Source organism: Ranitomeya imitator, chromosome 6 (assembly GCF_032444005.1).
Source record: "Ranitomeya imitator isolate aRanImi1 chromosome 6, aRanImi1.pri, whole genome shotgun sequence".
Classification (NCBI taxonomy): Eukaryota; Metazoa; Chordata; class Amphibia; order Anura; family Dendrobatidae; genus Ranitomeya; species Ranitomeya imitator.
The window spans coordinates 207,391,717-207,415,463 of record NC_091287.1 but is presented as its reverse complement, the minus strand read 5'-3'; the positions used below and the strand labels follow the sequence as shown (position 1 = coordinate 207,415,463).

Genomic DNA, 23,747 nt, shown 5'->3' with positions numbered 1-23,747 from the left:
CGCATGCTTTTGCGTACATATAGTTAATCTGGCGTACGCATGGACATGCGTTTGCATGCTTTTGCGTACACATGTGTCGTTTCGCGGTGTGCGGCTGAGGGCAGCGAACACAACACGTTGTATTTTTGGAGGCATCATAAATCCGTCAAATATATGCATGTATATGAGTGCGTAAAAAAAAAAAAAAAAAAAGCAATACTGTCTATAGGGAACGCATGCGTAGGCATGTCCTTGCATACACATAAGTTGGATGCGCTTGCGAAATACTGACTGCACATGTCCAGGAACTGTTTTGAGACATGCCCATTGAGACATGCCCTCCTGGAAATATCGAATGCATGCGCATAAATGCAAACGCAGGCAAAAACACATACAAACGCATGCACATGTAGCTTTTTTTGCAGTCATGCGTAAGCTGATGCGGATAAAAAATGCTGCGTAAACATGCGTTTGCGCATGCAGATGATACGCTGCGCACATATACGCAAATGTGAACTTAGCCTAACATGGCTTGTCTTTTAAATTATTTCTAATAAATTATTGTACTTATATTGTTCATCTTATGCCTCTCCTTATATGCTCTCTCTGTTGTAGCGTAGAACAGCTTTTTATACAGTCCTATTTGGATGCTAGAATACTTTCTGTCCCATTGGACCATCAATTAGTTTTGATTATTATTAGCATCATTCGCTGGGAATTTAATCTGTGTTTTTGTTTATCAACAGGAGACGTATTAGACTTAAAGAGTAACTGTCGATTTCAATTTTTAATGCAATAAATCAATAATACACATGAAAATAAGAAATATATTTAATCAGATAAATCTGCTTCTTTCTCTTCCTGAACTGATCTTTGACTGTTAAACTAACTTTACTAGTAAAATCTGCATTAGGTAGAGACCGATTGTTACGGTGACACGTAAAATGTGGGCACCCGTGGTCAAAATTACTGTTATTGTAAATAGTAAAGGTACCGTCACACTCAGCAACTTTGCAAAGAGAACGACAACAATCCGTGATGTTGCAGCGTCCTGGATAGCGATCTCGTTGTGTTTGACACACAGCAGCGATCTGGATCCCGCTGTGCCATCGCTGGTCGGAGCTAGAAGTCTAGAACTTTATTTCGTCGCCAGGTCGGCGTGTATCGTCATGTTTGACATCAAAAGCAACGACGCCAGCAACGAGCATAGGGCCCCTAGATGTGCGTCGGATCGGTACACTCCGGCTGTTTGACATGGAGCTAACAACCAGCGAGAACGAGAAGTGAGTCGCCGTTATGTCACTGGATCGCTCCTGCATCGTTCTGGATTTGCTGTGTTTGACGTCTCTACAGCGACCTAAACAGCGACGTTCCAGCGATCTAGTTTAGGTCGGCTCGTTGTCTATATCGCTGCAGCGTCGCTGAGTGTGACGGTACCTTTAAGCAAGTTGAAGATGAAATGCTCTCTAGAAGGCTCATGCAAAAGCTTGGAGATTTGTGTGCTCAGATAACTTTGATCAAGGTTTAAGAGCTTAACTAGCCTGTTAGGGTTATGGATCGTTCACCATTATCATTAGGAAAGGTGATGCAAATTTGCCAGTTTTTTAAAAAACCCAGCCTACTCTAACTTTGTGCCAAAACACAGCATCCATGGGATCTTAAGCAGCTGCCTAGCACTCTGAAATGGGTGGAGGCCCACAAAGCAAATTTATTATGTAAATTTATAATTAAGTACTGTACTTTATATCACTTACCCCAAAGTGGCAATAAATACACAATCATCATGCAAAATGTTTGATACTTTTACAAATGTTCGATAGTTGTCAGATTCATTGGTTTCAAAAAAACCAATTATTGTCCTTTTACTGCGCTGTAATAAAACACAAGATTGTCGTAAGTACATATGGGATTATAGGAATAGTCGTCCTGAAAAATACACTTTCAGATTTATAGGACAGATTTTTTTGGTCTTAACTATGCGGCAATCCATTAGTAAGAGGTGGAAACTGGAGAATCTGAGCTTTGCTCTAGTAGTGCATTTGTAGGGTTCACAATTTGTTAACTGCTCACTGAACAGTCACAACTTATGGAAATTGTTACTGTTCACTAAGCAGAAAACAGACAACTGCACTGTACTGTCAGTAGGATCAACCTTCCTATGCCATTTTATATGGGCATGTAGCTCATAGGAAGCTAAATAAATTGATACCTGGATGTATGCGATCGGATATCTTATTCTGTAGAAATCCATTATTTTATTATACGTAAATGAGCTGTTCTAAGCCATGAGCCGGACACTGATCTGCATGAGAATCGGCCTCCAGAGCTAATTTTGGTAATGGAACTGTAACCTGGAAAAGGGGTAATACCAATGAGATATGCAACGGCTGCTCTCACTGTAGAGCTGTGTATGATTATAACTGACAATCTGCAGGTGTCTTTAGTGCTTCACCTTCCATCTCACAGCCAGCCAGTGTTGCAATACAGCAGAGCTGTAAGAACTGCAGCTGCCAAGATTTTTTTTGTGAGACAAAGCTCAGTTGTACTATTTTGTGTTAGTTACGTGTCTCACACTGGTAACTTCCCTTTTATTTAAAATAAGACCTGGAGACAGTTTCTCATGCATATCAGTGTCTGTCCCATAGTCCAACAGCTCTTTTACATGAAAGAAAAATGTGGATTTTTCTGAAATAAGGAATTAGATTTTAGCCATAAAGGTATAATTTTATTCAGTTTCCTATGACCTGCATGCCCATATATACGGATACGGAGAGTTGATCTATTATCAAATCCTCTAATCTGCTATGCAGGTATTTCTATGGTCAAAAGAAATAAAAATAAAAAAAACTTACAACAATTTAGAAAAATAAAGTTAAATATATTTTTCCTTTGTAACACGTGTGGTTTTTATTAATATTTTAAAAGTACAAATATGTAATCGATAGCCTTAATCAATCATTTATTTTGCTTCTTTGACCACACTGCCTCAGCATTATGTACTCAGGTGTATCGGCTACACTTGCTTCATTAATAAGATTACCGTATATACTTGAGTATAAGCTGAGATTTTCAGCCCATTTTTTTAGGCTGAAAGTGCCCCTCTCTGCTTATACTTGAGTCACTGTACCAGGGGGTCGGCGGCGGGGGGAGGGGTGGTGGCAGCTGTCACATCATACTCACCCTCCAGGCGCAGTCCCTTGCAGCTTCTCCAATGCAATGGTCTCTGGCGCCGACAGCTTGTTCCTGTGTTCAGCGGCCACGTGGTACCGCTCATTAAGGTAATGAATATGGACGCAACTCCACTCCCATAGGGGTGGAGCGCATATTCATTACTTTAATGAGCGGTACACTAGTGACCGCTGAACACCGGAACAAGATGCCAGCGCCAGAGAGCATCGCTTTGGAGAAGCTGCCAGGGACCGTGCTGGGAGGGCGAGTATGACGGGGGAGGGTGAGCATTGCGATATTCACCTATCCCCGTTCCACCGCCGCTCCGTCTTCCGCGTCCTCTGGCTGTGACGTTCAGGTCAGAGAGCGCGATTACGTGTTTAGTGGGCGCACCGCCCTCTGCCTGAACAGTCACTGCAGAGACCCGGAAGACGGAGCGGCGCACGGCGGTGAACGGGGACAGGTGAATATCGCAAGTGTCGGGGTCACCGCCTGCTCAGGACAAGAGGTAAGTATTTTTTTAATTGCAGCAGCATATGGGGCATAATATTCTATGGAGCATATTATGGGCCCATAATCAAGCTTTATGCAGCATTATATGGGGCAAATGTTTCTATGGAGCATCATATGGGGCCATAATGAACCTTTGTGAAGCATTATACGGGGCATATTTTGTATGAAGCATGTTATGGGGCCCATCAAACTTTATGAAGCATTATATGGGGCTCCTGATTCAATATGGATATTCAAAAACATTTAAACCTACTGATGTCTAAATTAATTTTACTTTTATTGGTATGTACCGTATTTTTATTTTTTAAATTTACCAGAAGCTGGTGCTGCATTTCCCACTCTAGGCTTATACTCAAGTCATTAAGCTTTCCCAGCTTTGTGTGGCAAAATTAGGGGTCTCTGCTTATACTTGAGTATATATGGTAGGTTAAATCTACAATGTGTTGGCTATTAGACGGACATGGCACCTGCAGTTTTTATTTCAGTCTCTGCCAGTTCTAATCTGATAATCATGCTCAAAACCAGCCTGACACTGGAGTTAAAAAGCAGAGTTTTTAATTATTTAAGAAGACAGTTTGGCACATAAAATTTCTGTATGTAAATTGATGATGACAATGATTTTTAACCCCTTAGTGACAGAGCCAATTTGGTACTTAATGACCAGGCCAATTTTTGCAATTCTGACCACTGTCACTTTATGAGGTTATAACTCTGGAACGCTTCAACGGATCCCGCTGATTCTGAGATTGTTTTTTCGTGACATATTGTACTTCATGTTAGTGGTAACATTTCTTCGATATTACTTGCGATTATTCATGAAAAAAACGGAAATATGGCGAAAATTTTTAAAATTTTGCAATTTTCAAACTTTGTATTTTTATGCCCTTAAATCAGAGAGATATGTCACGAAAAATAGTTAATAAATAACATTTCCCACATGTCTACTTTACATCAGCACAATTTTGGAAACAAAATTTTTTTTTGTTAGGGAGTTATAAGGGTTAAAAGTTGACCAGCAAATTCTCATTTTTACAACACCATTTTTTTTTTAGGGACCACATCACATTTGAAGTCATTTTGAGGGGTCTATATGATAGAAAATAATGAAGTGTGACACCATTCTAAAAACTACACCCCTCAAGGTTCTCAAAACCACATTCAAGAAGTTTATTAACCCTTTAAGTGCTTCACAGGAACTGAAACAATGTGGAAGGAAAAAATGAACATTTAACTTTTTTTTGCAAACATCTTAATTCAGAACCATTTTTTTTTATTTTCACAAGTGTAAAAACAGAAATGTAACCATAAATTTTGTTATGCAATTTCTCCTGAATACGCCAATACCCCATATGTGGGGGTAAACCACTGTTAGGGCGCACCGCAGAACTTGGAAGTGAAGGAGCGCCGTTTGACTTTTTCAATGCAGAATTGGCTGGAATTGAGATTGGACGCCATGTCGCGTTTGGAGAGCCCCTGATGTGCCTAAACAGTGGAAACCCCACAAGTGACACCATTTTGGAAACTAGACCCCTTAAGGAACTTATCTAGATGTGTGGCGAGCACTTTGAACCCCCATGTGCTTCACAGAAGTTTATAACGTAGAGCCGTGAAAAAAAAAAAAAAAATCGCATTTTTTCTACAAAAATGATCTTTTTGCCCACAAATTTTTATTTTCACAAGGGTAACAGGAGAAATTAGACAACAAAAGTTGTTGTACAATTTCTCCTGAGTACGCTGATACCCAATATGTGTGGGTAAACCACTGTTAGGGCGCACCGCAGAGCTTGGAAGAGAAGGAGTGCCGTTTTACTTTTTCAATGTAGAATTGGCTGGAATTGAGATTGGACGCCATGTCGCGTTTGGAGAGCCCCTGATGTGCCTAAACAGTGGAAACCCCCCACAAGTGACACCATTTTGGAAACTAGACCCCTTAAGGAACTTATCTAGATGTGTGGCGAGAACCTTGAATGCCCAAGTGCTTCACAGAAGTTTATAATGCAGAGCCGTGAAAATAAAAAATATTTTTTTTTTCCACAAAAAAGATTTTTTAGCCCCCAAGTTTTTATTTTCACAAGGGTAACAAGAGAAATTGGACCCCAAAAGTTGTTGTCCAATTTATCCCGAGTACGCTGATGCGCCATATGTGGGGGTAAACCACTGTTTGGGCGCACGGCAGAGCTCGGAAGGGAAGGAGCGCCTTTTTGGAATGCAGACTTTGATAGAACGGTCTGTGGGCATTATGTTGCGATTGCAGAGCCCCTGATATACCTAAACTGTAGTAACCCCCCACAAGTGACCCCATTTTGGAAACTAGACCCCCCAAGGAACTTATATAGATGTGTGTTGAGAACTTTGAATGCCCAAGTGCTTCACAGAAGTTTAGAATGCAGAGTCGTGAAAATAAAAATTATTATTTTTTTCACAAAAAAGATTTTGTAGCCCCCAAGTTTTTATTTTCACAAGGGTAACAAGAGAAATTGGACCCCAGAAGTTGTTGTCCAATTTATCCCGAGTACGCTGATGCCCCATATGTGGGGGTAACCCACTGTTTGGGCGCACGGCAGAGCTCAGAAGGGAGGGAGCACCATTTGACTTTTTGAGCGCAAAATTGGCTGTCGTGTTTGGAGACCCCCTGATGTACCTAAACAGTGGAAACCCCCCAATTCTAGCTCCAACCCTAACCCCAACACACCCCTAACCCTAATCCCAACCTGATCCATAATCCTAATCACTAACCCTAACCATAATCACAACCCTTACCCCAAAACAACCCTAATGTCAACCCTAACCATAACCCTAATCAAAACCCTAAATCCAACACACCCCTAATCCTAATCTCAACCCTAACCTCAAACCTAACCCTAATCCCAATACAGCCCTAATCACAACCCTAACCTTAACCCTAATCCCAAACCTAACCCTAATCCCAAGCGTAACCCTAATGCCAACCCTAACCCTAATACCAACCCTAATCCAAACCCTAACCCTAATCCCAGATCTAACCCTAACTTTAGCCCCAACCCTAGCCCTAACTTTAGCCCCAACCCTAACCCTAGCCCTAAGGCTACTTTCACACTTGCGTCGTTTGGCATTCCGTCGCAATCCGTCATTTTGGACAAGAAACGGATCCTGCAAATGTGCCCGCAGGATGCGTTTTTTGCCCATAGACTTGTATTGCCGACGGATCGTGACGGATGGCCACACGTCGTGTCCGTCGTGCACTGGATCAGTTGTGTTTTGGCGGAGCGTCGGCACAAAAAAACGTTCAATGAAACGTTTTTTTGTACGTCGCATCCACCATTTCTGACCGCGCATGCGTGGCCGTAACTCCGCCCCCTCCTCCCCAGGACATAGATTGGGCAGCGGATGCGTTGAAAAACTACAGCTGCTGCCCACGTTGTGCACAATTTTCACAACGTGCGTCGGTATGTCGGGCCGACGCATTGCGACGGCCCCGTACCGACGTAAGTGTGAAAGAAGCCTAACCCTAAATTTAGCCCCAACCCTAACCCTAAATTTAGCCCCAACCCTAACCCTAAATTTAGCCCCAACCCTAGCCCTACCCCTAACCTAACCCTAGCCCTACCCCTAACCCTACCCCTAACCTAACCCTACCCCTAACCCTAACCCTACCCCTAATTTTAGCCCCAACTGCTGTTCTCCTGCCGGCCGGCAGATGGAGACAGATGGCGGGCGCACTGGGCATGCGTCCGCCGTGTTCTTCTGCCGGCGGCCAGGAGCAGCAAGAGGATCCAGGGACCTAGGTGAGTATCTAGGGTCCCCGAATCCCCCTATTTCTCTGTCCTCTGATGTGCGATCACATCAGAGGACAGAGAATTACACTTTACTTTTTTTTTTTTTTTTTTGCGGTCGCCGGTAAACAGTTAATTACCGGCGATCGCAAAACAGGGGTCGGTAATACCGACCCCGATCATGCTCTTTGGGGTCTCGGCTACCCCCGGCAGCCGAGACCCCAAAGATCATCCCGGTGCCGGCCGGCGGGCGCACTACGCATGCGCCCGCCATTTTAAAGATGGCGGCGCCCACCGGGAGACACGAGGAGCATCGGGGGAGCTAGGTGAGTATTGGGGGGTCACCTGGGACCCCTTTTCTCTGTCCTCCGATGTGCGATCACATCGGAGGACAGAGAAATTAAAAAGAGATCGCTTTTTTTTTTTTTTTTTGCGATCGCCGGTAAACGGTTAATTACCGGCGATCGCAAATGCGGGGTGGGTTAAAAAACCCCCGAATCATGTTCTCTGGGGTCTTGGCTACCCTCGGCAGCCGAGACCCCGGAGAAAATCGGCCTCTGGGGGGCGCTATGGACTTTTTCCACAGCGCCGTTAATTAACGGCGCTGTGGTTTAAGTACCCTTAGCGGCCGCCGTTAAAAGGCGTATCGGCGGTCGCTAAGGGGTTAAAATAGGTATTTTGGTTTTGGAAAACACTAATCTTCCAGAGCTGCAGCTAGTTTAAAGACATAAAAACAAAACTGTACATGTCTTGACTAACAGATTTGACATGTTACAGGATATCGGTTTGTCATTAGTGTTTGAAATATTCAGTAACCTTATTAAAAGCAAAAAACAAAACAAAAAAAAAAAAAACATTAAATAACAAAAACACCTCACACTTTTATTTACTCACCCTCCCCAAGTCCAGCACAGAGCCCCAGCTGCGGCTCCCAATGTATTATTGCCTGCAGCGCTGAAGTCACGCTGACAGTGCTGCAACCAATCGTGAAGCAAAGCTCTACAAATAATACAATACACCAGGAGCAGCGGTGGAAACTTCGAACTGAACCCATGAAGGGTGAGTATAGCAAATTTTTATGAGGGTTAAGGATTTTCCAAAACCAGAAAACATTAATCTATACCAGTGTTTCCCAAACCCTGTCCTCATGCTCTCCCACCCCAACACATCATGTTTTCAGGATTTACTTATTATTGCACAGAAGAGCGAACCAGTGGCAGTTGCTGATGTCTTAATTCCATCACCTGTGCAATACTAAAGGAAATCCTGACAACATGACGTGTTGGGGCCATGAGACCCGGAGTTTGAGAAACACTGATCTATATTATTTTTATTTAAAGTATATAGCAACACATTTGGGAGACCTGAAATACAAAGAGAAAGTCACTTCAAAATCTACTACATATAAAGAGAATGTTCACTATCCCAAACCAGAATTTATATGATTTATATGGTAATTATAGCGCAGGGCCGTGAAAATAAAAAATAATTTTCCTCCCACAAAAATTTTTTTTTTTTTAGCCCCCAATTTTTTATTTTCCCAAGAATACCAAGAGAAATTGGACCCCAAAAGTTGTTGTCCAATTTGTCCTGAGTATGCCGATACCCCACATATTGGGGTAAACCCATTTGGGCGCATGGCAGAGCTCGTAAGGGAAGGAGCACGGTTTTACTTATTCAACACAGAATTGGCTGGAATGGAGATCGGACACGATGTCGCGTTTGGAGCCCCTGATGTGTTTAAACATTGGAAATCCCCCAATTCGAACTCCAACCCTAACCCGAACACACCTCTTAACCCTAATCCCAACCCTAACCACACCCCTAACCCAAATCCCAACCACACCCCTAACCCCAACCACACCCCTAATGCCAACACACCCCTAAACACTAATCACAACCCTAACCACACTCCTAACCCTAATCCCATCCATAACCCTAACCATACCCCTAACACACCCTAACCCCAACCGTAAATGTAATCCAAGCCCTAACCCTAACTTTAGCCCCAACCCTAACTGTGGCCCCAACCCTAACTGTGGCCCCAACCCTAAGCCTAACTTTAGCCCCAACCCTAACTTTAGCGCCCAACCCTAACTTTAGCCCCAACCCCTAACTTTAGTAACATAGTAAGTAACATAGTTATTAAGGTTGAAGGAAGACTATAAGTCCATCTAGTTCAACCCATAGCCTAACCTAACATGCCCTAACATGCTGATCCAGAGGAAGGCAAAAAAATAGGGATTTTTGTGTACTCACCGTAAAATCTTTTTCTCCGAGCCATTCATTGGGGGACACAGACCGTGGGTGTATGCTGCTGCCGCCAATAGGAGGCCAACACTAAGTGATACAAAAAAAGTTAGCTCTTCCCCTGCAGTATACACCTTCCTGCTGGCTTTCAGCTAACCAGTTCGGTGCAAAAGCAGTAGGAGAATCAATAACAACATAAAGTATAGCATGTCAAATTATAGGAGTATAGCATATCAAACTATAAAACAAGCAGAAGCCAATAACAAGGAGGGAGCTGTGTCCCCCAATGAATGGCTCGGAGAAAAGGATTTTACGATGAGTACACAATCTCTATTTCTCCTTCGCCTCATTGGGAGAGACAGAGCGTGGGATGTCCCAAAGCAGTCCCTCGGTGGGGACAACATCAGATCAGGCCCTGTGTAATCGCTACTTACAAGTGCGCCACCCAGGCCTGCAGAGTCCGCCTGTCCAGACTCACATCTTCGGAATTATAGTGCTTCAAGACTGCATGCGAACTGGATGAACCCGCAAGCTTCCAGGTGTGCTTTACTGATGCCTGGTGCCTAGAGCCCAAGAAACCTCGATCAACAGAGTGGAGAGGAGTTAGGCTGACGTCTAACCCGGAAGGACTCCTGGATGGTGTAACGAATCCACCAGGCTACCATGGCCGATGAAATGGCCAAATCCTTCCTGTAACCATCAGGAAGCCTTCCTCTAACAGTCAGGAAGCCCAAATAAGGTGTCCAATCTTGGGAAGGATGCCGTGCACGATACGTACCTACTCAGAGTTCTTACTCGTCCAGAATATGGAGAACCCATCCCGTTTAGAGGACTGGTGGCGAAAGAGATCAGGACAGAAAGATGCCCTCGTAACATTGGGAATACAATACCACTATGGTAACAAGGGACAGGGATGGCCTGAGGACAACCCTGCCTTGATGGTAATAAGGAAAAAAGTCTGAAAGAACAGAGCGTCTAGCTCCGAAGACTTGTCAGGATGATGAGATCGCAGAGAAAAAAGGGTGACCTTCCCTGATAGTAAAGTCTGTCCGGATCAGAAAGGAGTCTACTGCAAGACTTCCAGGACCCCCTTTTTTCTCCCAGGCATGCGCAGTCTGCCCTACCTTTCGAACTTACAGCGCAGGCGCCAGGGACATTCATGAAGGAAATGGAGGCAGCGCCCGGAAGCCCTGAGTGATGGCTGGGAGGCGTTTGTGTCAGGGGGGAAAGGCATACCCCCTGACAAAATACAGGTATGAGGGACTAATTATAAATACGATTATTTCAGCGTTGGCAGGGACACCAATTAAGAGAGCCTTGACAGAATGCCGCATTAGTGCAGCACAAGGTGGCTCCTTCAGTTAAAAACGCCTGGGGGGGGGGGGTGACAGGTTCCCTTTAAGGTCACAAAGATCTAATGGTACGTGAAAGGGAAGGACCACATGTGAAAACTCCCTACGAGAAAGTCCCTAATTGCAGTTTCGTTGCATTAAAGGAAAAAGTACTAGCTCCACAAACAAATAACCTAATGTGGTCGGAGCGGATCTCCCAGGACCACTGGGGCCCTTCCTGCTTCCAAACGACTCTCGGAAGTAGGGGATGAGGGATTATGGAAACTGGTACCACTGAAGAACCAGATCATTCATTGCAATGGCTTTTGGATCTTGAGGCTGAACCATGAACACGAGTACATTGGCGTTCAGTCTGGACACCATCCTATCTACATCTGGAGTGCCCCAGTGAAGGCATATCTGATGGAAGACTTCTGGGTGAAGTTCTCACTCACTTGAGGCGGGTCCCCAATGTCTGAAGAAGTCTACCGCCCAGAGATCTACTCCTGGGATGTGTACTGCCGAGATCACCGAATGATAGATCTCGGCCCATCAGAGAATGTGAGGTACCTTGTCCATGATGCCTGAACGTGGGTACCTGCTAGATGATTGACGTATGTCACTGCCGTGGCATTATCCAATTGAATTCGGATGGGGTGACTCGCCAGAAGGCAGAGTACCTGCTGTAGGACTAGCCGTATCGTTCGGATCCCCAGAACAAAGATTGGGAGAAAAAGGTTTGCATCGGTAGTCACTAATAATCATTAAACCAGAAGTAACTCCCCTGGATGAGGAAGAAGCTCAGAGACTACCCTCTGAAAGCCTGTTTGACCTACAGAAAATGAGCGGAGTGAAGGAAACAGCTTCCATTGTTGTCAACATTTTTCCTCATGACCCTCCCAGCAAATCGAATGGAATGAATGATCAAGTAAGTGAGTTCTGAGTTGAAGGGCCACAGCCTTGTCTCAAGGGAGAAATACCAACCCTTTAGAAGTGTGCAGGATCATCCTCAAAAAGGATATCTGCTGGGCTAGAAAAGAGGAAAAACCTGTCTAGATGAAGCTGCCAGCCCAGGAGAGGGTATAGCAATTGATATAGACGACTCCGCGTAGTCCTGGAAGAGCGGCTAGAAAGTCGACTGGATAGGGCAGGACGACCACGACTCTAGGTTGCAAGAGGAACACGACAGCCACCATGACCCTTGCGAACAATCAGGGTGCGGTAAAAAGGCTGAAGGACAAGGTTGTGACTTGAAAATGCTGCTTGCGAAAGGGAAAGAGAAGGAATTTTTGAAGAGCGGACAATAGGAATGCGAAGGTAAGCATCCCGAATGTCGGTGGATGCCAGAAACTCCACTCTTTTTTCGTTGAAGTAATGGCTGAGAGGAGGAACTCCATCCAAAGAAGGAGGACCTTGTCTAGCTGGGTAAAAGTTTGAGGTCCAGGATCGGTCTTACTTTTTTTTTTTTCGGTCCCCCTTTTTGGAACCAAGATCCCTTAGATCTAGACCGTTCTGGACAATTCTTCCACTGCTGGTTGGATCTATAGGAAAGTCTTAGTTACTCACCGGTTAACAGTGTTTTTCAGAGTCCATGACAGCACCACGGAGAGAGGGGATCTGCCCTTCAGGAACAGGAAACCTACAGATACATAAAGGCGGCACCTCTCCCACGCATCAGTTGGTTTACAGAGCACAAAAGAACCACAAAGGTTAATGACATAATTTATATATATAACAATATTACAACTTAACTATCCACCCCAAGCGGACTATATAAAAAAAAAGGGAAGAGGTGTACACCCAGAACTTAAGAAGACGGGAGGGTATGTACAGATGTTGTCATGGACTCCGAAAAACACCGTTAACCGGTGAGTAACTAAGACTTTATCGGTCGCCCATGACAGCACCACGGAGAGAATTACAGAGAGTAACTGTTTTAGGGAGGGACTACGGCTTGCAGCACCCTTACACCGAAAGAGAGGACAGAAGAGGCACCCAGGTTCAATCTATAATGGTTATAGAAAGTGTTTGGAGAAGACCAAGTAGCAGGCTTACAAATTTGGTCAATCGACACCCCCAACCTTTCCGCCCACGAGGCCGCCATAGCTCTAGTGGAATGCGCTTTTAGACCTTTAGGCGCCGGCTTGCCCTTTGAGATGTATGCCAGCGAAATAGCCTCCCTGATCCATCTAGCTAATGTAGATTTCGATGCTCTATGACCTTTCCTACTACCCTGATTGGACACGAATAGGGCGTTATCCATCTTCCAAGGATCAGTCACTGCTCGATATTCCAGGATACATCTTTTTACATCTAAAGTGTGTAGTTTCCTTTCCTTATCATTAGTAGGATTAGGGAGGAAAGATGGAAGAACTATCTCCTGTGTTCTGTGGAATCTGGACACTACCTTAGGAAGATATGCTGGATCAGGGGACAGTATCACTCTATCATCCCTAAGTTGCATGTAAGGGGGAACCCGGGATAATGCCTGGATGTCGCCTATCCTACGCGCTGAAGTTAGGGCCACCAGGAAGGCTACTTTAAGAGACAGATTTTTAATAGAGGCTGAAGAAATTGGCTCAAATGGGGCCTCTGTCATGGCTGAGAGGACTAGGTTCAGGTACCATGGCATGACCCTATTCTTCACCATTGGCCTAGACCATTTTGTCGCTTTGATGAATCTGCTGACCCAGTAATTTTCAGCAATGTTGCAGCCAAAGAGGGCCCCTAAGGCCGACACCTGTACTTTAAGAGTATTTGGGGATAACCCCATATCTAACCCCTTTTGCAAGAATTCCAAAATCTGGTCTATTGGTATTGACTGACCAGCTACTACCCCTGAGTTTTGAAGAAATCTCTTCCAAATCCTGACAAATTTTTATGGTGATTATTTTTCTGCTCTTCAGCAGAGTGTTAATGAGACCCGGAGAGAACCCCCTATCTTTTAACAGCGCTCACTCAAAATCCACACCGTCAGACGAAGACCAACTGCCCGAGGATGGTAGACTGGGCCCTGGGATAGGAGATCCGGGATGTCTGGTAAGACCCATGGGTCAGATATTGACATAGCCCTGAGGCATGGAAACCACGTTCTTCTGGGCCAGAAGGGGGCAATTACTATAACTGTGGCCTTGTCCTTCATGATTTTCCTCACCACCAGAGGAAGTAGAGACAGGGGAGGAAAGGCGTAAGCTAGCCTGTAAGTTCCAGTCTATGAGGAGGGCATCTACTGACAGAGGATTTTCTCTGGGGTTCAGAGAGCAGAATTGTAACATAGTAACATAGTTAGTAAGGCCGAAAAAAGACATTTGTCCATCCAGTTCAGCCTATATTCCATCATAATAAATCCCCAAATCTACGTCCTTCTACAGAACCTAATAATTGTATGATACAATATTGTTCTGCTCCAGGAAGACATCCAGGCCTCTCTTGAACCCCTCGACTGAGTTCGCCATCACCACCTCCTCAGGCAAGCAATTCCAGATTCTCACTGCCCTAACAGTAAAGAATCCTCTTCTATGTTGGTGGAAAAACCTTCTCTCCTCCAGACGCAAAGAATGCCCCCTTGTGCCCGTCACCTTCCTTGGTATAAACAGATCCTCAGCGAGATATTTGTATTGTCCCCTTATATACTTATACATGGTTATTAGATCGCCCCTCAGTCGTCTTTTTTCTAGACTAAATAATCCTAATTTCGCTAATCTATCTGGGTATTGTAGTTCTCCCATCCCCTTTATTAATTTTGTTGCCCTCCTTTGTACTCTCTCTAGTTCCATTATATCCTTCCTGAGCACCGGTGCCCAAAACTGGACACAGTACTCCATGTGCGGTCTAACTAGGGATTTGTACAGAGGCAGTATAATGCTCTCATCATGTGTATCCAGACCTCTTTTAATGCACCCCATGATCCTGTTTGCCTTGGCAGCTGCTGCCTGGCACTGGCTGCTCCAGGTAAGTTTATCATTAACTAGGATCCCCAAGTCCTTCTCCCTGTCAGATTTACCCAGTGGTTTCCCATTCAGTGTGTAATGGTGATATTGATTCCTTCTTCCCATGTGTATAGCCTTACATTTATCATTGTTAAACCTCATCTGCCACCTTTCAGCCCAAGTTTCCAACTTATCCAGATCCATCTGTAGCAGAATACTATCTTCTCTTGTATTAACTGCTTTACATAGTTTTGTATCATCTGCAAATATTGATATTTTACTGTGTAAACCTTCTACCATATCATTAATGAATATGTTGAAGAGAACAGGTCCCAATACTGACCCCTGCGGTACCCCACTGGTCGCAGCGACCCAGTTAGAGACTATACCATTTATAACCACCCTCTGCTTTCTATCACTAAGCCAGTTACTAACCCATTTACACACATTTTCCCCCAGACCAAGCATTCTCATTTTGTGTACCAACCTCTTGTGCGGCACGGTATCAAACGCTTTGGAAAAATCGAGATATACCATGTCCAATGACTCACCGTGGTCCAGCCTATAGCTTACCTCTTCATAAAAACTGATTAGATTGGTTTGACAGGAGCGATTTCTCATAAACCCATGCTGATATGGAGTTAAACAGTTATTCTCATTGAGATAATCCAGAATAACATCCCTCAGAAACCCTTCAAATATTTTACCAACAATAGAGGTTAGACTTACTGGCCTATAATTTCCAGGTTCACTTTTAGAGCCCTTTTTGAATATTGGCACCACATTTGCTATGCGCCAGTCCTGCGGAACAGACCCTGTCGCTATAGAGTCCCTAAAAATAAGAAATAATGGTTTATCTATTACATTACTTAGTTCTCTTAGTACTCGTGGGTGTATGCCACCCGGACCCGGAGATTTATCTATTTTAATCTTATTTAGCCGGTTTCGCACCGCTTCTTGGGTTAGATTTGTGACCCTTAATATAGGGTTTTCATTGTTTCTTGGGATTTCACCTAGCATTTCATTTTCCACCGTGAATACCGTGGAGAAGAAGGTGTTTAATATGTTAGCTTTTTCCTCGTCATCTACAACCATTCTTTCCTCACTATTTTTTAAGGGGCCTACATTTTCAGTTTTTATTCTTTTACTATTGATATAGTTGAAGAACAGTTTGGGATTAGTTTTACTCTCCTTAGCAATGTGCTTCTCTGTTTCCTTTTTGGCAGCTTTAATTAGTTTTTTAGATAAAGTATTTTTCTCCCTATAGTTTTTTAGAGCTTCAATGGTGCCATCCTGCTTTAGTAGTGCAAATGCTTTCTTTTTACTGTTAATTGCCTGTCTTACTTCTTTGTTTAGCCACATTGGGGTTTTCCTATTTCTTGTCCTTTTATTCCCACAAGGTATAAACCGCTTACACTGCCTATTTAGGATGTTCTTAAACATTTCCCATTTATTATCTGTATTCTTATTTCTGAGGATATTATCCCAGTCTACCAGATTAAGGGCATCTCTAAGCTGGTCAAACTTTGCCTTCCTAAAGTTCAGTGTTTTTGTGACTCCCTGACAAGTCCCCCTAGTGAAAGACAGGTGAAACTGCACAATATTGTGGTCGCTATTTCCTAGATGCCCAACCACCTGCAGATTTGTTATTCTGTCAGGTCTATTAGATAGTATTAGGTCTAAAAGTGCTGCTCCTCTGGTTGGATTCTGCACCAATTGTGAAAGATAATTTTTCTTGGTTATTAGCAGAAACCTATTGCCTTTATGGGTTTCACAGGTTTCTGTTTCCCAGTTAATATCCGGGTAGTTAAAGTCCCACTTTTCTGTTTCCCTTTGTGGTTGACCCCACCTTTCCACAATAAGGTTGAAGATGAAGCCGTTCAGGGACCATTCTCCCTGCCTCAATGTGTTGCGGCTTAAGTAATCCGCCATAGTATTTTCTGCTCCTCTTATGTAACATAGTAACATAGTTAGTAAGGCCGAAAAAAGACATTTGTCCATCCAGTTCAGCCTATATTCCATCATAATAAATCCCCACATCTACGTCCTTCTACAGAACCTAATAATTGTATAATACAATATTGTTCTGCTCCAGGAAGACATCCAGGCCTCTCTTGAACCCCTCGACTGAGTTCGCCATCGCCACCTCCTCAGGCAAGCAATTCCAGATTCTCACTGCCCTAACCGTAAAGAATCCTCTTCTATGTTGGTGGAAAAACCTTCTCTCCTCCAGACGCAAAGAATGCCCCCTTGTGCCCGTCACCTTCCTTGGTATAAACAGATACTCAGTGAGATATTTGTATTGTCCCCTTATATACTTATACATGGTTATTAGATCGCCCCTCAGTCTTTTTTCTAGACTAAATAATCCTAATTTCGCTAATCTATCTGGGTATTGTAGTTCTCCCATCCCCTTTATTAATTTTGTTGCCCTCCTTTGTACTCTCTTTAGTTCCATTATATCCTTCCTGAGCACCGGTGCCCAAAACTGGACACAGTACTCCATGTGCGGTCTAACTAGGGATTTGTACAAGAAGAGCCGTCAATGAGAGAAAGTGTTGCTCCGCTAGCTGGAACAGACGATCCGCTACGTTCATTAGGGATTTGGAATGGGTTCCGCCTTGGTGATTTACAGGTCCTTCTCAAAAAATTAGCATATAGTGTTAAATTTCATTATTTACCATAATGTAATGATTACAATTAAACTTTCATATATTATAGATTCATTATCCACCAACTGAAATTTGTCAGGTCTTTTATTGTTTTAATACTGATGATTTTGGCATACAACTCCTGATAACCCAAAAAACCTGTCTCAATAAATTAGCATATCAAGAAAAGGTTCTCTAAAGGTACTGTCACACTAGACGATATCGCTAGCGATCCGTGACGTTGCAGCGTCCTCGATAGCGATATCGTCCAGTGTGACAGGCAGCAGCGATCAGGCCCCTGCTGGGAGATCGCTGGTCGGGGAAGAAAGTCCAGAACTTTATTTCGTCGCTGGACTCCCCGTGGACATCGCTGGATCGGCGTGTGTGACACCGATTCAGCGATGTCTTTGCTGGTAACCAGGGTAAACATCGGGTAACTAAGCGCAGGGCCGCGCTTAGTAACCCGATGTTTACCCTGGTTACCATCCTAAAAGTAAAAAAATAAACACTACATACTTACCTACAGCCGTCTGTCCTCCAGCGCTGTGCTCTGCTCTCCTCCTGCTCTGGCTGTGAGCGTCGGTCAGCCGGAAAGCAGAGCGGTGACGTCACCGCTCTGCTTTCTGGCTGCCCGGCGCTCACAGCCAGACCAGAGAAGCAGAGCGCCGAGGACAGACAGCGGTAGGTAAGTATGTAGCGTTTGTTTTTTTACTTTTTAGGATGGTAACCAGGGTAAACATCGGGTTACTAAGCGCGGCCCTGCGCTTAGTTACCCGATGTTTACCCTGGTTACCGGGGACCTCGGGATCGTTGGTCGCTGGAGAACGGTCTGTGTGACAGCTCTCCAGCGACCAAACAGCGACGCTGCAGCGATCCGGATCGTTGTCGGTATCGCTGCAGCGTCGCTATGTGTGACGGTACCTTAAAAGACCTATTACCCTAATCTTCTGAATCAACTAATTAACTCTAAACACATGCAAAAGATACCTGAGGCTTTTATAAACTCCCTGCCTGGTTCATTACTCAAAACCCCCATCATGGGTAAGGGTACCGTCACACTATACGATTTACCTACGATCACGACCAGCGATATGACCTGGCCGTGATCGTAGGTAAATCGTAGTGTGGTCGCTGGGGAGCTGTCACACAGACAGCTCTCCAGCGACCAACGATGCCGAGGTCCCTGGGTAACCAGGGTAAACATCGGGTAACTAAGCGCAGGACCGCGCTTAGTTACCCGATGTTTACCCTGGTTACAAGCGTTAAACTAAAAAAAAAAAAAAAACAGCACATACTTACATTCTGGTGTCCGTCAGGTCCCTTGCAGTCTGCTTCCCGCACTCAGTGACTGCCGGCCGTAAAGTGAAAGTGAAAGCACAGCCGCTGTGCTCTGCTTTCACTTTACGGCCGGCAGTCACAGTGCGGGAAGCAGAGACGGCAAGGGACCTGACGGACACCAGAATGTAAGTATGTGCTGTTTGTTTTTTTTTAGTTTAACGCTTGTAACCAGGGTAAACATCGGGTAACTAAGCGCGGTCCTGCGCTTAGTTACCCGATGTTTACCCTGGTTACAAGCGAACGCATCGCTGGATCGCATCGCTAGATCGCTAGATCGGTGTCACACACACCGATCTAGCGATGACAGCGGGAGATCCAGCGATGAAAGAAAGTTTCATACGATCTGCTACGACGTACGATTCTCAGCAGGATCCCTGATCGCTGCTGCGTGTCAGACACAGCGATATCGTAACGATATCGCTGGAACGTCACGAATCGTACCGTCGTAGCGATCGAAATGTTATAGTGTGACGGTACCCTAAGACTAGCGACCTGACAGATGTCAAGAAGGCCATCATTGACACCCTCAAGCAAGAGGGTAAGACCCAGAAAGAAATTTCTCAACAAATAGGCTGTTCCCAGAGTGCTGTATCAAGGCACCTCAATGGTAAGTCTGTTGGAAGGAAACAATGTGGCAGAAAACGCTGTACAACGAGAAGAGGAGACCGGACCCTGAGGAAGATTGTGGAGAAGGACAGATTCCAGACCTTGGGGAACCTGAGGAAGCAGTGGACTGAGTCTGGTGTGGAAACATCCAGAGCCACCGTGCACAGGCGTGTGCAGGAAATGGGCTACAGGTGCCGCATTCCCCAGGTAAAGCCACTTTTGAACCATAAACAGCGGCAGAGGCGCCTGACCTGGGCTACAGAGAAGCAGCACTGGACTGTTGCTAAGAGGTCCCAAGTACTTTTTTCTGATGAAAGCAAATTTTGCATGTCATTCGGAAATCAAGGTGCCAGAGTCTGGAGAAAGACTGGGGAGAAGGAAATGCCAAAATGCCTGAAGTCCAGTGTCAAGTACCCACAGTCAGTGATGGTGTGGGGTGCCATGTCAGCTGCTGGTGTTGGTCCACTGTGTTTCATCAAGGGCAGGGTCAATGCAGCTAGCTATCAGGAGATTTTGGAGCACTTCATGCTTCCATCGGCTAAAATGCTTTATGGAGATGAAGATTTCATTTTTCAGCACGACCTGGCACCTGCTCACAGTGCCAAAACCACTGGTAAATGGTTTACTGACCATGGTATTACTGTGCTCAATTGGCCTGCCAACTCTCCTGACCTGAACCCCATAGAGAATCTGTGGGATATTGTGAAGAGAAAGTTGAGACGCAAGACCCAACACTCTGGATGAGCTTAAGGCCGCTATTGAAGCATCCTGGGCCTCCATAACATCTCAGCAGTGTCACAGGCTGATTGCCTCCATGCCACGCCGCATTGAAGCAGTCATTTCTGCCAAAGAATTCCCGACCAAGTATTGAGTGCATAACTGAACATTATTATTTGATGGTTTTTTTGTTTGTTATTAAAAAACACTTTTATTTGATTGGATGGGTGAAATATGCTAATTTATTGAGACAGGTTTTTTGGGTTATCAGGAGTTGTATGCCAAAATCATCAGTATTAAAACAATAAAAGACCTGACAAATTTCAGTTGGTGGATAATGAATCTATAATATATGAAAGTTTAATTGTAATCATTACATTATGGTAAATAATGAAATTTAGCACTATATGCTAATTTTTTGAGAAGGACCTGTATATATGCCACGGTGACCCGAATGTCGGAGAATATCCACACGTGGTAGCCCTGTAGATAGACAAGGAGTGTTTTAACTGCCTGTTCCACTGCCGTTAATTCCTTCAGGTTGGAGGACATTTCCATCTGACGCTGATCCCAAAGCCCCTGGACCAATATTTCACCTATGTGAGCCCCCCACCCAGAAGGGCTGGCGTCTGAGGTGACTATACGAGTTACATTATATTCCCAGGGGACCCCTGTGGATAGGTTCTCTCGGTCTAGCCACCATTCGAGGGATACAATAGTGTCTTGGGATAAAGTTAGCTGGCTCTCTAGACAACCCCCCAACATTTTTTGTTGCGACAGGACCTCGCCCTGAAGCATTCTTGTATGATACTGGGCCCATCAAACCACTGGAATGCAGGAGGAGAGAGAGCCTAACAGACATCGCTTTCCTAAGGGACATGGTGGGGTTTTAAGAGGCATTCAGCACCTGAAGGTGCAGGTGATCAATTTTTTTGTGAGGTAAATGGCATTCCTGAACCTGGGAATCCAAGGTCAGGCCTAAAAATCACTGCACCGTCATGGGCTGTAACCGTGATTTTTTGACATTTAGTAACCACCCCAGACGCTCCAGGGCAGACATTACTTTATGTAATTGTTCTAGACAGTGATCCGCCGTTTTACCCACGATAAGGAGATCGTCCAGGTAGGGGATTATTAGAATGTCAGACTCATGTAGGTGGGCCATAACTTCAGCCATTACCTTCGTAAACACCCGAGGGGTGACCGATATACCAAAAGGGAGGGCCCTATACTGGAAATGTCTGACCACCCCATCCAACCGGACCGCCGCCCTCAGGAATCGTTGGTGTCCTGCATAAATGAGGATATGGTAATAGGCGTCCTTTAAATCCAACACTACCATAAAGCAGTTTTTAAACAGTAGCTTTATTGCGGTGTTAACAGCCTCCATTTTAAACGATTGTACGGTCAGAAAATTGTTAAGAGTCCTAAGGTTGATAATAGTTCTGAAGGAGCTGTCTGGTTTACGAATCAGGAATAGAGGAGAGTAGAACCCTCTACCCCGTTCTACTTCCGGAACCTCCGATAGGACATTCTCATTGAGCAGGTCGTGAACTTCCGTTTCCAGGGCCACCTGTTCTGCTGGAGAGGACCTGAGTGGGGTAACTCGGAAAAAATTGAGGGATAGAGGTGAACTCTAGCCGCAGACCCTTCGCTATTATTCCCAAAATCCAATCGCTACTGGAAATTTTGGACCAGGCCGGGTAGAAGGCAGATAGTCTACCTCCCACCGGGGCGACTAGTCATTGGGGTGGTTTTTTGACCTCACGGGATGGCTCCTGACGTCCCCCACCTCCAAACATAAATACAGTACCTTTTTTCTTTTTATCGTTCCATCTGCTCTGGTCCCTAGCTGGTCTTCTGCGAAAGAACCTTTTCCCAGTGAAGGGACGCCTATAAGAAGTAGTCTGTAGACTGGGAAATTTATTTTTCTCGTCTCCGGCTTTCTCCAGCAGTTCGTCTAGGACTGGACCCAACAGGTATTCTCCTTCGCACGGAATAGAGCACAGACGGGATCTGGAATGAAGGTCACCTGGCCAACATTTCAGCCATAGGGCCCTGCGTGCCGCATTTGATAATCCTGCCGCTCTAGCCGCCATTCTTGCAGAACCTGCAGATGCGTTCGCGAAAAAAGCAGCGGCATTCTGAATTGTTGGCAGGAATTTTAACATGGATTCTCTGGAGACTCCATCTTCCAATTTAGACCCTAGTTGATCCAGCCAGACCATCATTGATCTGGCTGCACAAGTCGCAGCTACTGCAGGTCTTAGGGCAACTGCTGACATCTCCCAAGTTCCTTTAAGAAAGGAGTCTGCTTTCTTATTAAGAGGATCTTTTAAGGAAGCCATGTCATCAAAGGGAATAGAGGATTTTTTTGATGCCTTAGCCACCACTGCGTCCAATTTTGGTGCCTTATCCCACGTGTTCACCAAGGGGTCCTCAAAGGGATATCTCCGTTTAAAGGCTGGTAGAAAGGAGCTTTTTTTCTCTGGCTTTTTCCATTCCCTTTTGATAAGGTTCTGAACCTTGTCATTAAGCGGAAATGATTTACGCTTTTTCGGGTCTAGACTGCCAAACATTAGGTCTTGCGCTGAAAGCTCTGGCCTTTCGTCAGTCACCCCCATGGTGGATCTAACTGATTTAATCAGCTTGTCCATCTGGTCCAGCGGGAAGCAGAATCGATTAGAATCCTCTTCTGAAGAGGACACCGAGAAAGACGAAGGTTTCCGAATCATTTTCCTTTCTAGGGCCAGCGGACGAATCTGAATCTGAGGCGTTGGATCCCTTCTTCTCTTGGAAGGCTCCCCCCGGGACAAGGATTTTAGGGAATCTTTTACTCCTTTCCTTATAATCTCTCTAAGCTTTGAAGTAAAAATCGTGAGACTCTTCCGCCACCTATGTTAGCGGAAAAAAAGACAAAACAAACCCCTATGTAATTCAACTGGTGCTACCGCTACACAATGTCCCATCGTTTTATTCCCTACCGTCTGTCACACACACGACTGACAAAGTCTTTTAGGGTAGGCGTCTGGCAAAGGGCAACCGCATAGTGCGCACTCCTTGTTCTTTACCTTACCAGCGCATTTTTTCCCCTAAGGAAATAAACATAGGAAAAGACTACATCAGGGTGCGTTCACAAAGATCTCTTACCCAGGCAGTAGCGGTAGGTATCGGATTACGGGGGAAGCGAACCGGATCCTTCAGTTTTGATTTGCGACTGGGCTGGTTACTGCGTCTGCGGGTCTTCGGCTGGGGGTTTGCATGGGACCTTTCTGAGGCTGTCCTGCTCCTGCTCCAGCAGACCGACGGCAGCTTCCGGCTCATCCATAGTGGCAGATGGGCTCACAAGCAGCCCTGCAGTGTTGTGTTCGGCTATATATAGCCCTTCCCCTGGATCATGTGCAGGTGTCAGGCCAGGAATCCATCCCTCCCCGTGCTGGTCACTGCCCCACCCCCTATGGCCACTGACCGCTCCCAACGCCGACATCGCCGCATGAAGCACAGCAGTGCTCC

The 23,747-nt window shown here is 45.0% G+C and overlaps 1 protein-coding gene across 2 annotated transcripts in view; it reads right to left on the bottom strand.

The window, feature by feature from the left end:
* ERP44 (endoplasmic reticulum protein 44) overlaps positions 1 to 23,747 on the bottom strand; it is a 380,772-nt gene that overhangs the window by 165,914 nt on the left and 191,111 nt on the right. For both annotated transcript variants that reach the window (XM_069730447.1, XM_069730448.1), the window contains one exon: positions 1,734 to 1,849. In XM_069730447.1, the coding sequence (XP_069586548.1) occupies positions 1,734 to 1,849 (116 nt within the window). The remainder of the gene's footprint in view (positions 1 to 1,733; positions 1,850 to 23,747) is intronic.